The sequence below is a fragment of the Varanus komodoensis genome, unplaced genomic scaffold, assembly GCF_004798865.1.
Source record: "Varanus komodoensis strain SLA01 unplaced genomic scaffold, ASM479886v1 scaffold19, whole genome shotgun sequence".
NCBI classification, from domain to species: domain Eukaryota; kingdom Metazoa; phylum Chordata; class Lepidosauria; order Squamata; family Varanidae; genus Varanus; species Varanus komodoensis.
The window spans coordinates 8,218,565-8,233,598 of record NW_025335550.1 but is presented as its reverse complement, the minus strand read 5'-3'; the positions used below and the strand labels follow the sequence as shown (position 1 = coordinate 8,233,598).

Genomic DNA, 15,034 nt, shown 5'->3' with positions numbered 1-15,034 from the left:
AGAGAGAGAGAGAGAGAGAGAGAGAGAGAGAGAGAGAGAGAGAGAGAAGGCGAGAACATCAGCCCACTGCTAGTGATGGTTGAGTTCATTGTTTACTTTCAAACACTTGTCAGATACACTGTCTTCTCTGTCCCATACTTTATCTGCCTTCCAAAATGGAAGATGCCCTATATTTCTTTCTCCCACTCACCTAGGAGCTATGATATGGATGTCTCTTTCCTCATGTTCTGCCAGGTCCTGCACTGAAACTGAAAAATCCCCAGGCATCTCCACCGGCTTCCCTTGAGGAACACTTAAGCAACCACTCGGGGCTATGAAATGGCAAACTGCTGAACAGAAGGAAGTCATCAGTCCACTGTTGAAACAACAAGCACTCCCGGGTTTGCTTTGTATATACTTTTCTCAAGAAGGACTTCCTGAAACTGAGCTCAAGAGAGGAAGATTGAGTCCTGGTGACACCCCTGGGTCATATGGTCAAGAACTGGAGCAAGAACTGAGTCTTGGGGCTGTAGGCATGAGGCAGCCGGTTTACATGTGATTGGGTTGTGATTCCCACCAGCGAGTAAGTCATCAGGGAGCAACACACCACACACAACTCACTGATACAAATTTTGCTGATGCTTGTGGGGTGGAAAGCAGGGGCTGGACAGACTCAGGGGGGAAAGACACAGAAGGAAAGAAAGACAAGTTCTGTTAGCAGCATCATGTCTACATGGAGTCACCACATTAAGAAGTGTTGAGGAACTGGAGGCCAATTAATGGGAAAGGGCTTTTGGGAGGCAGCTGGTTGGCCACTGTGGAATACAGACCAGACATCCCTGATCGGATGTCCTCTAGATGTTATAGCCTACAACTCCCAACATTATTGACCATCATCCACACTGGTTGGAGCTGATGGGAAGCTGAAGTCCAAAACATTTCACAGACTTTAGGCTCAACTAGACAGAATTTTGGTCTCATCCAGAAGAGACTGCCCATGCTCACATCACCTCAAAATGCTACGGTGAGTTGCTGGCCATCAAAGATTGAGTCACCATGCAGCGACATGTTAACTGGGCAGGTATCAGCTCTTCCCTGTTAAGACGGCACGTCCCAGCCTGGGGTGCCTTGTGACTCCAAATATGTTGGACCGTAGCTGCTCTCATGCCCAGTCCAGCGGGACTGTGCCCTCCAGCCACGTTGGACCATGGCCCTCATTATCTCCAGGCAACATGAGAGCCAGTGTGGCGCAGTGGTTAAGAGCAGGGGACTGGGACTCAGAGGATCCGGGTTCGAGTCCCCGCTTGTCCATGGAGCCAACTGGGTGACTTTGGGCCAATCACAGCCTCTCAGTGCAACCCACCTCACAGGGTGGTTGTTGTGGGGATAAGATGGAGGAGGAGATGTAAGCTGCCTTGAGCCCTTTGTAGGAAAAAGGCAGGATCTAAATCGAAATAAAAATAAACATGGCCCATTATTCCTGCCACACACAACACAGCCATTCACTGGCTGGAGGAACTGCAGTCCATGGTCTCTGCAGGGCACCAGGCTGAGGAAGACAAAGGAATTTTGCATGCTGGTCCTCTGGATTTGTTTTTCAAACAATGCCATGATGTCCCAGGCAGAAAAACAGCTCGCTGGTGACTTCACCCACTACTAGAAGGACCCAGAATGTAACTTCCGGATCTGCAATATTTGACCAGATAACAGCACCTGTGAGGTAAAATTTTTTTTCTCTTTGTTTTCAGTGTAAATACCTGAAGCTAAAATGGTTTCACTCTTTGTTGCATGGCTGGTTTTTCAGCCACAGACCTGAAAAGAAGGAGGGTGAGAGGGTGCTGATGGGACCATTCTTACACATTGCTGGCCAGGTCAAAATGTCCTAGAACAAAACCCAGAATTGTCTGCAGCACAAGCCTTTTCCTTGGCAGACACGTCGGAGTGCAAAAGCATTCCATGAAAGGAAGAAGGTCTTGGGGCCCTGCCTTACAGCTGTAAACACGACTGTCACCGGGCTGAGAAAGCGCAGAGGGGATGAAACATTCCTCTCCTACCGCACTTGGGTGAGAGGAAGCAGAATCAGCCCACCAGTGGCCAGCAGGAATAGGTCCTCTCTGTGTGCACATGCCCACTTGTACGTCCAGGGGATTCTTTCATACCACATGCCATCCAGAAGCCACTCCCTCTGGAAAGGGCCCTCTCTGGGGTGAAGCCAATATCACTCAGATAGTTCCACAGAAAATAATGTAGCTGGTCCCACTTGACTTGGCAGGTTAGGTGTTCAACAGAGCACTGTTTTGGTTTCTTGAGTCTTCAAGGAAAGAGCCTTTGAAGCTTTACTCATACTAGCCATGAATCTGAGCATCAGAGGCTTGGGTGAGTATCCAAATAAGTGTGGGTCAAGTTGCGGTCTTTGGTGGCATGGGAATGGGGGTGGGGAGGAAGTGCAGAGCAACTGGGAGTCCTCCCCATAAGCAATAGTTGGAGAAAGGGGGTGAAGCCAGAGGAAGAGAGTGGGGCTCTCTGAGGGCCAGATTTGGAGAAGCTCCTGCAAGGTTCAAAGCATCAGCAATGTGAGAGCCTGGCACTTGGATATGGCATTTGAGAGGAAGAACAGGTTGCAAAGGAAGCACATGGTGTCCCCCTTCCACAACAAGAAAACCAAATTACGGACTCTTCTGTCAGTCACCCTCCTGGAACGGTATGACCTTATATTCTGCTTCTGTGAGAGCCTACAGTAAGGCTTCAAGATCGGCAAGATTGTCTAAGGTTTGTAAATGGAATGAACCAAGCTGACTAGGGAAGTGAAGAAACTTCCTTCCTGGGTGGCTTTCAATATGGGACATGGGCACCCTCCGGGCAAGCTTCAGATGCAGGGTGTTGGGACAGAGGATGCGGGCAAAGCATCTCCAGGTGGAAAGGAGTGACCACTGGCACCATCAAAATGAGATCAGGCTTTACTGAAATCACCATTTTTAATCCGTACCAAGATGTTTTTGCTGCATGGTCTGAACAAATTTGACCAACATTAGTCTGGCTCTTTTGGAACTGAAAGCTACTTCCCTTTTTTTCTTGCTGCTTGTTTGCCTCTGGCCATGCCTTGAATCTGCATTCCTTTGAGCAAGTTTGGACACCCTGTGGCTGCGGATGTGGCAGTGTTCTCAAGCTGCCCTCCTCTTTCATCACCTTGTCCCTAGACATGTTCAGGCCTCACTCAAGGACTGAGGAGCAGAAACAACATCTGCAAAGCACATCCAGTACGAACTAAGGTTTATTACACATACAGCAATGCATGCAATGCAGAAGCCGAGCTGTTATTCAGTTCTGAAAACGGGGCTTAAAACAGCCTTCTCCAGCCTGGGACTTCCCCAGGTGTTTGGAGCATTAATTCCCACCAGTTTCAGAAATCTGCAGCCCCAGCCTGTTTCAAGGGTTCCTGTCTTGTCTGGTGCTAAGATCTGCTGAACGAGGAAGCAATCATCAGCTCCTTTCTCTTTTCAGGAAAATGGTTTTATAAATTACCATTTTGTTATGAACTTACCTGCTTTATAGTTGCTTTTTTAATTATTTGTAAGCCATTTGGTTTTACTTTAATACATGTAAAGATATAAAATAAATAATAAACTTGGTCTAGAGAAAAATTCTCCCCACCTCTACTCCTCCCCACAAAAGGAAAGGAAAGAAAGAAAGAAAGATGAATAAGAAAGACAAAAGGAAAGGAAGGGGAGGGGAGACCTGTAAGAAAACTTAGAGCCTTTAAGAAAACAAAAGCTACATTATTTTTTAAAAAAATCCTACACATTTGGACAGAAAAATGCCCTAAAACTGCCAACCAGCATAAGAAATGCTGCCTAAATACACCCAAGACTGTATCCTTAACTTGATGTAAATGAGTTTTCTCTTTCATGCAGGTAGCGCAAAACTGCTGTGTGAAAGCAAACATGAATGTTGACTTGGTTCTTTGGCAGAGCAAGTAATACTTGCTCTCTGAGGAAATACACTGGCATGACCTCACATGAAAGAAACCTTGCGATCCTTTGCTACCAGGAATTGATAATGATTTAATCTTTGTTTACCTTGGCTTTACCCAACCTGGTTACCTGAAGGAGCGCTTGCATCCATATACGCCCAGCCACCCCTTGAGATCGGCGGGGGAGGCCCTTCTCCGGGAACCCTCCATGAAAGAAATTAGGAGGATGGGTACTCGGAGGAGGGCTTTCTCTGCAGTGGCACCTAAGTTATGGAACGCGCTTCCCAGAGAGGTCCGCCTGGCGCCGTCGTTATTTGTTTTTCGGTGCCAGGCGCAGACCTTTTTATTCAAGCGGCATTTTAACTGTTAATATTATTGGATTTTATCTGGCCAGGGCACCTTATTTTATACTGTATTGTTGTATTTTTAATTTAATATTTATATTTTTAATTTATATTATAATTATTTTAACTTAGTGATGTAAGCCGCCCCGAGGCTTCGGCGAATGGGGCGGCATAAAAATGTTTTAATAAATAAATAAAATAAATTAACCTGTCCCAGTATTGCTTTACAACAATTCACCATGTTAGAACTGGTTGCAAACGGCTTTGGAACTGTTGAAATGGAAAGTGGCATAGAAAAGATCTAAATAAATGAGTCAAATATGCAATGTATCCATTAAAACAAATTAAATAGATACACATGCATGAATGTTCCTTCAAATCCTGCTTAGATGTAATCAGCTCCCTCAATTAGTAAAAACATACACTGAAAATTCTGGCATTCATAGGAGGAAAGTCAACATATGTTGGCTGCTTTTTCCACACCCAAAGCTCCCTTTCCTGTGGTAGAAATAAGCCACCATGTCTTCCTTCTTCCTGGTTTAAAAGAGTATTTGAATGGAAGGTCCTCAGTGCATGGATAGTCCTGAACAATCTGTGCCATGGGCTTTTCGGATTGTTTGCATCTGCTGGCTTGTCTTAGAAAAATAATGTTTGAAACAGGGTGCTGGAGACAGCTTAGTAAATTCCCTGGATTGAGAGAAAGATGCGCCAGTGGGCCCTTGATCCTGTCCATCAAGAAAGAACCTTTTCTGGAAACCAAAATGCTGAAGCTGAATCTATCTTACTTTGGCCACATCATGGGAAAGCAAGACTTCCTGGAGAAGACAAGCATACCAGGGAAAGGGAACGGCAGGAGAAGAAGGGGGACGATTCAGCATGAGATGGAGTGACTCTATACGATTAGCGGCAAGACCTGAGCAGAAAAAGTTCCTTTCTTTGTGGAAGGGGTGATTTCCTATGAAAGATTTTTTTTAAAATCCCTCCACAACCCACAAAAACTTTCTTTTTTAGTAGTTTTGCAAACAACTGATCACCTGACCTTTCTCTTGGGCATGCGGGCGGGGTGCTGTTTTGGCTACATAAACAACATCACTGAAAAACTGGAAATAAAGTCTGCACATTTCCACTGCGACCATTCCTGGTGCAAGCCCAGCTGGAATGAAGTTCGAATATGAAAAAAGAAAGCCACTTCTGTTTTTCTATTGGGGTCCGAACAACATACCCAAATCTCACCCACAAATGGAGGTGACCCCAAACTTTGTTCGGAGGGTGAGGGAAAGCGACCAGACAAGGAAGGGGGTCATCCTAGCTTGAAATTACAAACAGGAAGAGAAGACTTCTACAACTCAAGAAAAAAGGGAAGATGGACCTAGAAGGGAAGTATCTTCCAGGAAAAGTTTGGCCTCAAGAGCAAACCAGCAGTTGCATAGGTTCCTTCCTTCCCCTCCTGGTCCTGTTTCTTCTCTCTTCTAATTTAAGGCAGCAAATTACCATATACAATTACTGAAGTCAATGAGACCAATTTTCAAGCAGACAATAAATAATTGCACTGCAGAGTTCTGCCAAACTGAGACTTGTGAAACCACAAAATACCCTTGATGGACACGTTTGATTTCTAGGATTAAGAGAGTGTGCCTTCACCCCTCCAAAGAGAAAAACAAGTTTCTTGGGGGTGAGTCTAGAAGTCCAAAGAGACTTAACAACCAAGGAACAATCTCGGAAAGTCACTAAGGAGACACAGTGGAAAACGCTGCAATTTTTCATCACACTACCAGAGATGTTTCTCAAGGTACCAACCCCAAGAATGCCCTTTCTCTTCTTTGATGGAGGAAACCAGCAGCAACCTGTTTCTCACAGACTTTTTATCTCCAAAGGTTATCCCAGGTCAGCTTATCCATCAAGGAATGGCTTGTAAATTGCCAGAGAAAATGTCCCCTAGGCATCCTCTTGGCTACATTCACACAAAGTACCAACCACCATCATGAGCAGAGAGTAAATCGTAAATTGCAACTCCTAATTACAGGAGGAACGCTAGCTTTTCTTGCAACTCCACTCCTTTATGTTTCAGTCTGAAAAGCCAAATAAGCCCATTTGTGCTGTCTTCGGCTGGGTTTTTCTGGCTATTACTCCTCTGCTTAATCTTTTAAAATCTATTTAGATTTCTCATTTCTTTCCAGGAACCCAAGAATGCAAATATTATTTCCTCCCTCTCCATTTTATACTCATAACAGCTCTGCAAGGTAGGGTCAACTGAGAGTCAGAGAGTTCTCTAGTCTCCAGTGAGCTCCACGGCCATGTGGGAATGAAGAACCTGCAACACTCAAGTTCCAGTCCAACCCTCTTCACCACCACACCACACCACACCACACCAGTTAACCAGTGCTAACCAGTGCCCCAGGAAGACCAGCTGTCTGTTCTCTTCTTGTTTTGCAACCTGTCCTAAGCAGGTTTGGTTTGGGCAGTCATTTTTAGAGTTGGACAAGCTAGCAAAACCTACAGGCTTTTCCACCTTCACAGTGGACATCCAAGGGTGCCCACTCCAATTAAACCCATTCCATTCTGGGCTGTAGCACAACAAGAGGAGGGGGCAAAAAGCGGTCTGGGAACTGCTGTTGAGGGCTGCAAGAAAGGGCTGTTCCCAGTTTTATCTGGAGCTGCCAGGAATTGAACCCAGAACCTCCTGCATGCAAAACTAGTGCTCAGCTATGATGCTTCCTGGGTTTCTGCTGTTCTTGAAGTAGCACCTCCATTATCCATCTGACCAGTTCATGCAGGTCCTTAAGAGTCGATCCGCCAGATGAAAAACTTAATTGCTCTGAAAATTTCCAAAGTGCAGCTGTGGCAGATGGGAACAAAGGAATATGGCCACCCTGCCACTATCTTTCCTGCGGTAGCTTTTCATGTGAGGAAGGGCACTCTCTTTTAATAACAGAAAGAAGAAACAATGCAACACTCCAATCTTGGAAACGTTTACCAAAAAAATGTCATTGGAGAGAAATGAGAAGCACATCTTTGAACCAAACTCTTATCACTCCAAGCTTCAATAGGAAGCAGGAAATCCTGTTCTAAAATGATTAGAAGCCTCCACCAATGGGACCTCAGCAAAATTCAAGAGGCACTATCTCAGTCCTATAAATAAAATGAAAACCAAAGTCCACCACAAGGCAGAAATTGACCCATGTGGAATGAAGCTGCCACTGATTTAAATAGCCCACACAACTATGGGGAAGGAGCACTGGCTTATATTATTATTATTATTATTATTATTAATAATAATAATAATAATAATAATAATTCATTGCAATGTTAAGACAGCAAGTTCTGTCCCAGAACATAATTATATGTGGAAACGGGAATTTAAATCTTGCAATTTAGAATGTCTGCAGTAAGATTGCAAGGGAACCTTCCTTCTTCATCAGGAATGAGGTTTTTACAGTCATATCATGAGAACAGAAGTCAGCAGAAAAGGCCTTTTTTTTCTTTCTTTGCGCCCACATTAAAAGAGTGACTACAATTTCCTGCCCAGCTTGTGGGCCGGTGCCAGTCATACCGAAAGGCACCTGGGGCATTCTCCTCAGTCATGCCACAATTAACAAATTGTGGCCGGGAGAGTGGCTTAGACGGAGCTTTGCAGAAAGGGGAAATAGCAGGGTTATGTTTATTGACAGCTATTAGCCAAGTCTGGGAAACAGAACCTCCATGTTCTGTGGCAGTGTACCTTCGAATTCTACAAAAAGGGAGAATAACATGGCAGAAGACTGGCAGAGCATCAGTTTTGTATCATGCAGAAGGCCCCAAGTTTAATCCTCCATGCCTAGTCATGCCACAATTAACAAATTGTGGCCGGGAGAGTGGCTTAGACGGAGCTTTGCAGAAAGGGGAAATAGCAGGGTTATGTTTATTGACAGCTATTAGCCAAGTCTGGGAAACAGAACCTCCATGTTCTGTGGCAGTGTACCTTCGAATTCTACAAAAAGGGAGAATAACATGGCAGAAGACTGGCAGAGCATCAGTTTTGTATCATGCAGAAGGCCCCAAGTTTAATCCTCCATGCCTACAGGAAGGGCAAGGACAGAGCCCTGCCTGGAACTCTAGAAAGCCAGGCCCAGGGTCTAACTGGCAAAAGGTAGCTCAGGCAGGGACCTCAATCCCAACGCATCAAAACTACCTTATGCTCTCATCACATCTTATCCCATGAGAAACACAGAAACAGAGGGAGTCAGAAGGGGTCTCCCAGGCCATCTAGTCTGTCCCCCGGCTCCAGCTGGCTCCACTCATGACATGCCCACCATGTGCAAGTCCAGCCTATCCTTAAAACTCTCGCTGAGAAAGGTCTTATCTCAGTTCCAGAGCTCATGATTTGCTCACCGCAGCATCTCCAAGGTCATTATTATTTTGAACATCCTACCTTTTCCAGCAAGGAATGCAAGACCCCTCCTTTCCATTGTATTATTTTTATTCTTAATAATAATTCGATGGCTATACTGTCCCACAGCAGCCCTGTGAGGCAGGCTGTGACTCCGTGGATTTAAAAAGTCAGCTTTAAAAATTCTTGGTTGGGATGCAAGGAAACCAAGCCAGTGGAAACACTATTGAAAAACAGTCGACGTGATAATACTAATTGGGATAAGTATTGTTTACACTGAGAAGCAGCAATTATGAGAGCTGGTTCAGAAAATTAGGCCAGGACCATAGAACTTCTTTGCCTGGGTATCAGTGGTTGGGTTATCCCCATTTCAGGGACAAGAGAATTGAGGCCAAGAGAGGGCCAGGGGCACCCAACTGGGACCTTTGAGAAGGATTTCCAAACACATCTCTTTCTTAAATAGCAAGACCACCTGCTAAGTGGAGTTCTTTGGGTGGCACAGAGGCAAATTCAAAGCATAAACTATAGAACAATGCTCAGATGGCACATCAGAATATCAGCCACAAAAGGTAAAAACCCAGCAGCACTGAAGGACGAGCCAAATAGACCCAGTCGGAGAAGAGAAACACAGAGCCCCAAGAGCCCGGAAAGGCTCGGGAGAACCAGAAGGACAGGCGAGCCTCCGGGAGTGGGGAAAGGCGCTTGCCACGGGGGTCCCACCACTGGAAAGACCCGCACTCTTGTACCCCCGTCTTGCTACATCAACCGCGATCATTCTGCATCCCGTCCCTCTTCCTCCTCCCGCTCGCAAAAGGGCATCCAGCCTCCGCGCAAAGGGATGCGGGCGGAGGGTGGCGGGGAGACCTGCGGGATGGGAAAGGTCGCCCCGAACCGCGCCGAAGCCGCGCGCTGCGCCGATGACCAACATTTCGCTGCGCTGCAAGGCGCGGAGCCGGGAGCGCCCGGCAGGTGCGGCTCCCAAGAATCCTCGCAGAAAAAATTCCCCTCCTTCTTATGTAAGAAGAGGTCAGGCGCTCTCCGCCTGGTTTCCCTCCGTATTTCCTCCTCCTCCTCCTCCCCACCGCCACCAGCATCATCTTCTCCCGCAGCAGGCCCCCAAGCCGCGCGCCCGGGACTGAAGCTCTGCCATCTCCATCTTTTCTTAAGCATCTGCATCGGCGGCGGCAGCCGCGACCCCAGACGCAGCCGGTTTTCCGCCCGCCCACCCGCCCGCCGGCCGATGGCCTCGCCTGACCTTCTGCCAAGTCCCCGCCGCCCCCGCTGCCCCCGATCGCCGCGGCGCCCCTGCAAACCGCCCCCCCACAAGCGCCTGGCTTCCGGCGCTGTCCACCGCGCGTACCCGGGATTTGTCCTTCGCGTCCAGGCGCGCCTCCTGCACGAAGGGGTTGAGCACCAAGGGCGAGGCGAGCGACTGCTGCCTGGGCAGCGGGAAGAACCTGGCCGCCGGCTGCGGCGCCATGCCGCCGGTGGCGCTGCCCTCGGGGGCGGCGGCCGCGGCTCCCGACGCGGGCGCTGCGCTGCACGGAGTCATCGCCGCAATTCTCCAAGGGGAACCGGCAGATGCTGCGACGCCCTCGCTCCTCCCTGCCGCCAAGGCGCCTGCGCGAGCTCCCGCTGCGCGGGGGGGGGGGGGGGGGGGGGGGGGGGGGGGGGGGCCACTTCCCCCCCCGCCCCCCCCCCCCCCGCGGGGGGCCCCCGGGGCGCCCCCCCGGGGGGGGGGGGGGGGGGCAGGAGGTGCAGGGGAGGGTGCCAACTTCCCGAGCGGCCCCCGCTCCTCTGCGCGAGCGCCCGGGGGCTGGCGCTGGTGCGCGGGAGCTTGACGCGAAAGAGCCCCTTGGAGAGGAAGACTCTGGCCCAGATGCTGGCAGAAGGGGCGATCGCTTGCAGGGAAATCCAGGACGACCCGGGTTAGAGAGGAGGTGTGTGGTGGTGGGGAGAGGAAGAGAAACGGGTCGCCAGTTGCCCCGAAGAGCAGTTTCCTCTTCACGTGTTTGTGGCTGATAATGATGTGGAGTCAGCACATCCAAAGTCCACCCAACACAGACTGTGGAATGCCAGGCCTGCTTCTCTGTCATCTGCAGCAACTTCACCTCCAGATTCATCAGCTGTCCAGAGGAACAATTATTTGGTTAAACTGCAAATGGTTAGGAACCGAACCTATCTGGGAAATTGGTACAAAGAAGTCACTCCCTTTTTGATGCTGGGAGAGAAGAGATTTGGCTGCTGCTTTGCATTCTGCCTGTTTGGAGGGCTTGGTGAGCCGGAATGCTGTGCTCAACCTACAGATCCTTTGGGGCCCTAATATTTCCAAAGGCAAGCAGCCAAAACTTGCTGAAAGGAAAATAAATAAATAAAAGGAAGTGTGTGAACTGGGTGTGAAGTCAAGAGCCTTCACACAAAGAACTGCTGTGTTTAGCCCCTAAGCACATGTTACTTTAAAAACATAGCCGATAGCTATGGCTCCCCGACAACATTCACAGCCGCTCGTGCATATTCTTCCCCTAGAGTAAGCACAGGACTTCTGATCTGGATTTAAACCCTAGCATGAGAACCAGGGCTGCTTGACCACTTTCCCCTCTGCTGTGGTCTGGACTGGCCCCTTGCTCCTTCCATCTCTGCTGCCAAACGAGGCCAAGGGGAAGCGGGTGAATTGGCCCAGAGAGATCAGCTGGCCTGCTGTTCCATGGGTGACTCTGGGCCAGTTCCTTGCTTGCTGCCCCACCCGACTTCACAGGGTTGAGCACAGAGGGAAAGCTCATGACCTATCAAGGATGAGGTTTTCCCAGCCTGGCTTGATCTCCAGCCCCCAGCATGCCTTCCCATGGACCATGCTGGCTGGAGCTGATGGGATCCTAGTCGAGAAGCTCTGCTTGGCCCCTGAATGAGAGGTGGTGCTACATGACAGCAAGTCATCTTTGGCTTATGGGAACCCAGTGAATTAAGGCCCTTCAAAAGCTCCTGCCCCGGCCTGCCTTGCTCAGCTGTTGCAAATCCAGGGTTAAGACTTCCTTTACGGAGGGAATCTTCCCTTTCATCCTCTGCCTTTGTTTTTCCCTATCAGGATGGTCTTCTCCAGAGTGTTTTCCCTCTCAAGGTTATCCCTACGCGTGACATTTTGTTGTTCTTGCTTCTGGCTTCATTGCATCAAGAAGCTACTTGTTTCCCTTTTCTTTTGGTCCAATAATTGTAGGCTGAGATATATGTGTTGTAAGCCACCCCGAGGCTTCGGCAAGGGGCAGCATAGAAATGTAATAATAATAATAATAATAATAATAATAATAATAATAATAATAATAATATAAACAAACAAACCAAGCATCCCCAAGCCTGGCTTCACTCCTGCCCCCAGCATCCACTATTCAAAGATAGACTGCCTCTAAACACGGAGGTTTGGTCTGGCTTCTGGCCTTCGATTTGTCTAAGCCTGTTTTAAAACTGCCACCGACATTTTAGCACTGTCCTTGTAATACCTCCATCCCAACTTCCACAGGGAGCTATCCAGGGTACTATCCGAACTCTTGCCTCATCTCCTCAAAGTCCAATCCTGTCATTTCCCAGAAAACCACAGACCCGGATACAGTCCCATAGATGCCTTCCCTGGGATCCACACAAGAACGTTGGGCTCAAATCGTCCTGGAGGGGCTTCTCCCGTCATGCCTGGTTCTTCCTTGCTCTCCCAGGCTCTTCCTCCCAGCCTAGCTATTTGTCTGCATCCCTTCCTTTTCAAAAGAATGCCCTCCTTTCTGTTCTGGCTGCCAGCCAGGAGAGACCCAAAGTGAGCAGGTCCCTCATGGCACAAGGCCAGGACCGGCCCTGCCATGAGGCAAGCTGCGAATTTGGTCTCAGGTGTCAAATGAGCTGTTCTCTGATGATATGCATCAGCCATGCTTGGCCCCAGGCGGTCATCTGTCCACATCAGAGGTGGCTTTTGGCAAGGGAGCAGCTGCCGTTCAGCAAAAGCGCCCAGAGGAACAGTGTAGCCCAGTGGTTAGAGTACTGGACTAAGACTTGGAAAACTGGAATTTTAGTCCCCATTCAGCCATGAAGCTCACTGGGTGACTTTGGGCTAGGCACAGACTCTCAGCCTGACCTGCCGCAGAGGAGGGCTTGTTGTGAGGATAAAACTGAGAGGAGAAAGAGGATTATGCATGTCACCTTGAAAGGAGAGTTGGCAGGATATAAATATAACAAACACGATAAAGTTCAAGACTTCTTTTTATCTGCAACCTGAGTAAATAATTCAGCAGAGCAACAGTCCTGTAGTGAGGAAGGCTGCCCTGCCTTCTGCCAGAATCAAACCACTGACCTGTAATTCTGATTTTTATTATGCAAAAAAGTTCTTTCTTCGGGAGACAAGACACTTGCTACAAAAGACTGTTTCAGCATCCTATGAAGCATGTCCCAAAAATCAGGTCGTTCAGAGCAAACTATTGGGAAATGTTTGTACCCGCAGGTGCAGAGCAGGCACTTAGTGGAGCGGAGCTTCAAGGCAGATCTTTGCTCGAGGGAAGTCTTCTGAAGCAACACGCCTGGAATGTTGCATCGCCCTGTCCTGCTCCTCCCTCGTCACTTGACTTCAAGCCTCTGGATCTCAAATGCCTTCTCCCTCCTCTTTGCTCCTGCCCAAGGGTTTTTTTTGGGCTCAGCACATTCCCACCCATCCTCAGCTGCTGCTGAGTCACACACAAGCCCTGGAACTTCTTGCAGCACTCCTGCAGGAGGCTGGGTGCACTCTTGCATGCAGCCGCACCGTTAGGTAAGCACAGGAGAAGGATGTCGACCTTCTCTTTCACCATTGTAAATCTGCAGGTCGGAATTGTCTTATTGCTCAGACTGCAAAGAGAGCAAATCAGTCAGTCCTAAAGGAAGTAAGCCCTGCCTGCTCTTTAGAAGGTCAGGTACTAAAGCTCAAATACTTTGACCACCTAATGAGGAGGAAGGACTTATTGGAAAAGACCCTGATTCTGGGAAGAATGGAAGACACAAGGCAAAGGGGGTGGCAAGGCTGAGGTGGCTGGGTGGGGTCCCTGGAGAGGTGGGTGTGAGGTTGGGTGTCCTCCAAGGGAAGGTCGTTACTGGTTTTTCGGCGCCAGGTAAAGACCTTTTTGTTTAAACATCATTTCAATTGTTAAAACATATGATCTGGCCGGGGCAACTTCTTCTTCCTTCTCTTTCTCCTCCTATATTTGTATTTTATACTGATAATTTTAATTTTGTATTTGTAAATCAATGTATTTTTTGTATTTTTATATTTAATGGTAATTTATTATGTACTATTGTATTTCAATGTATTTTATCATGTTGTAAGCCGCCCCGAGGTTTCGGCAAGGGGTGGCATAGAAATGTTGTAATAATAATAATAATAATAATAATAATAATAATAATAATAATAATAATAATGGTGGACAGGAGAACCTGGCGGTATGTTGTCCATGGGCATGACTTTGCGATCGAACAGCAAAGCTGTTTTGGGAAACTCTTGGCTGGGAAGTAGAATTTCTTCATCATCATCATCATCATCATCATCTTATGTGTGTTCCTATTACAACATCATATAAAGCAGCATACAAATGCAATATAAAATACAAATAACCATATCATAAAAATTGCATTGCAACATTCAAAAGCCAAATTTAAAAAACGACACGAGCTCACAGCACATACAGGGCTGATATTATGTCCCTAATACAACAGAGGTAAGTAAACTGATATTCTTCATCGGGCGCCAGGAAGACAGTGGAGTTGCTGCCACTCAGACCTGAGTGGGGAGTTTCTTTCAAACTGCCCTTCTCCCTGTTCCCACCAACGGAGGCTCCATGCAAGGTGACCACCACAGGCAGGCCCCAGATTGCAATGCTTAAATATTTTAAAGAAACAAACACATTTGAACTGGGTACTTCAGGGATTCTTTTGGATGTCTTATCCCTTAAATGTCAGCCAGATGCTAAATAAAACTTAACGAAGTTGAAGAAACATTGCTTGCATACACATGCAAAAAGCCACGGTTGGAAAATAGGACCCTGTGAAAGCGAAACTGTGCCTTTTTTCTCTGCTGGGCTGCACAAGGGCCTGAGACGACAACAGAGCTTATCAACCACAAGCATAGCATTCGTCAGCCAGATGCACCATGAGGGTGTAACATATCAATTTATGTCACAGGTCTAAGTTCTGTGACCATATGCCCACCCACAATATGATGGTGAGGTGGGGGAATGATCCAGGAAATGTTTAAGTCAAAAAGAAAAGTTGTCTTCATAAGGACTAGTTTCTTCTCCGTCTCCCATGCCAACAAAACAACTAGCAGCAGAAACAGTGCTGTCTAAACTGGGACATCCAAGCCACTCTGCAGCGCAA

At 47.8% G+C, this 15,034-nt stretch overlaps 1 protein-coding gene across 1 annotated transcript in view; it reads right to left on the bottom strand.

The window, feature by feature from the left end:
- The window catches only part of LPCAT2 (lysophosphatidylcholine acyltransferase 2), a 36,196-nt gene extending 23,965 nt beyond the window's left edge, over positions 1-12,231 (bottom strand). The window contains exons 1-2 of the mRNA XM_044428069.1: positions 12,188-12,231; positions 10,020-10,294 (exon numbers count right to left, since the gene is read on the bottom strand). Of these exons, the coding sequence (XP_044284004.1) occupies positions 10,020-10,294; positions 12,188-12,231 (319 nt within the window). The remainder of the gene's footprint in view (positions 1-10,019; positions 10,295-12,187) is intronic.
- Positions 12,232-15,034: the final 2,803 nt, after the last annotated feature.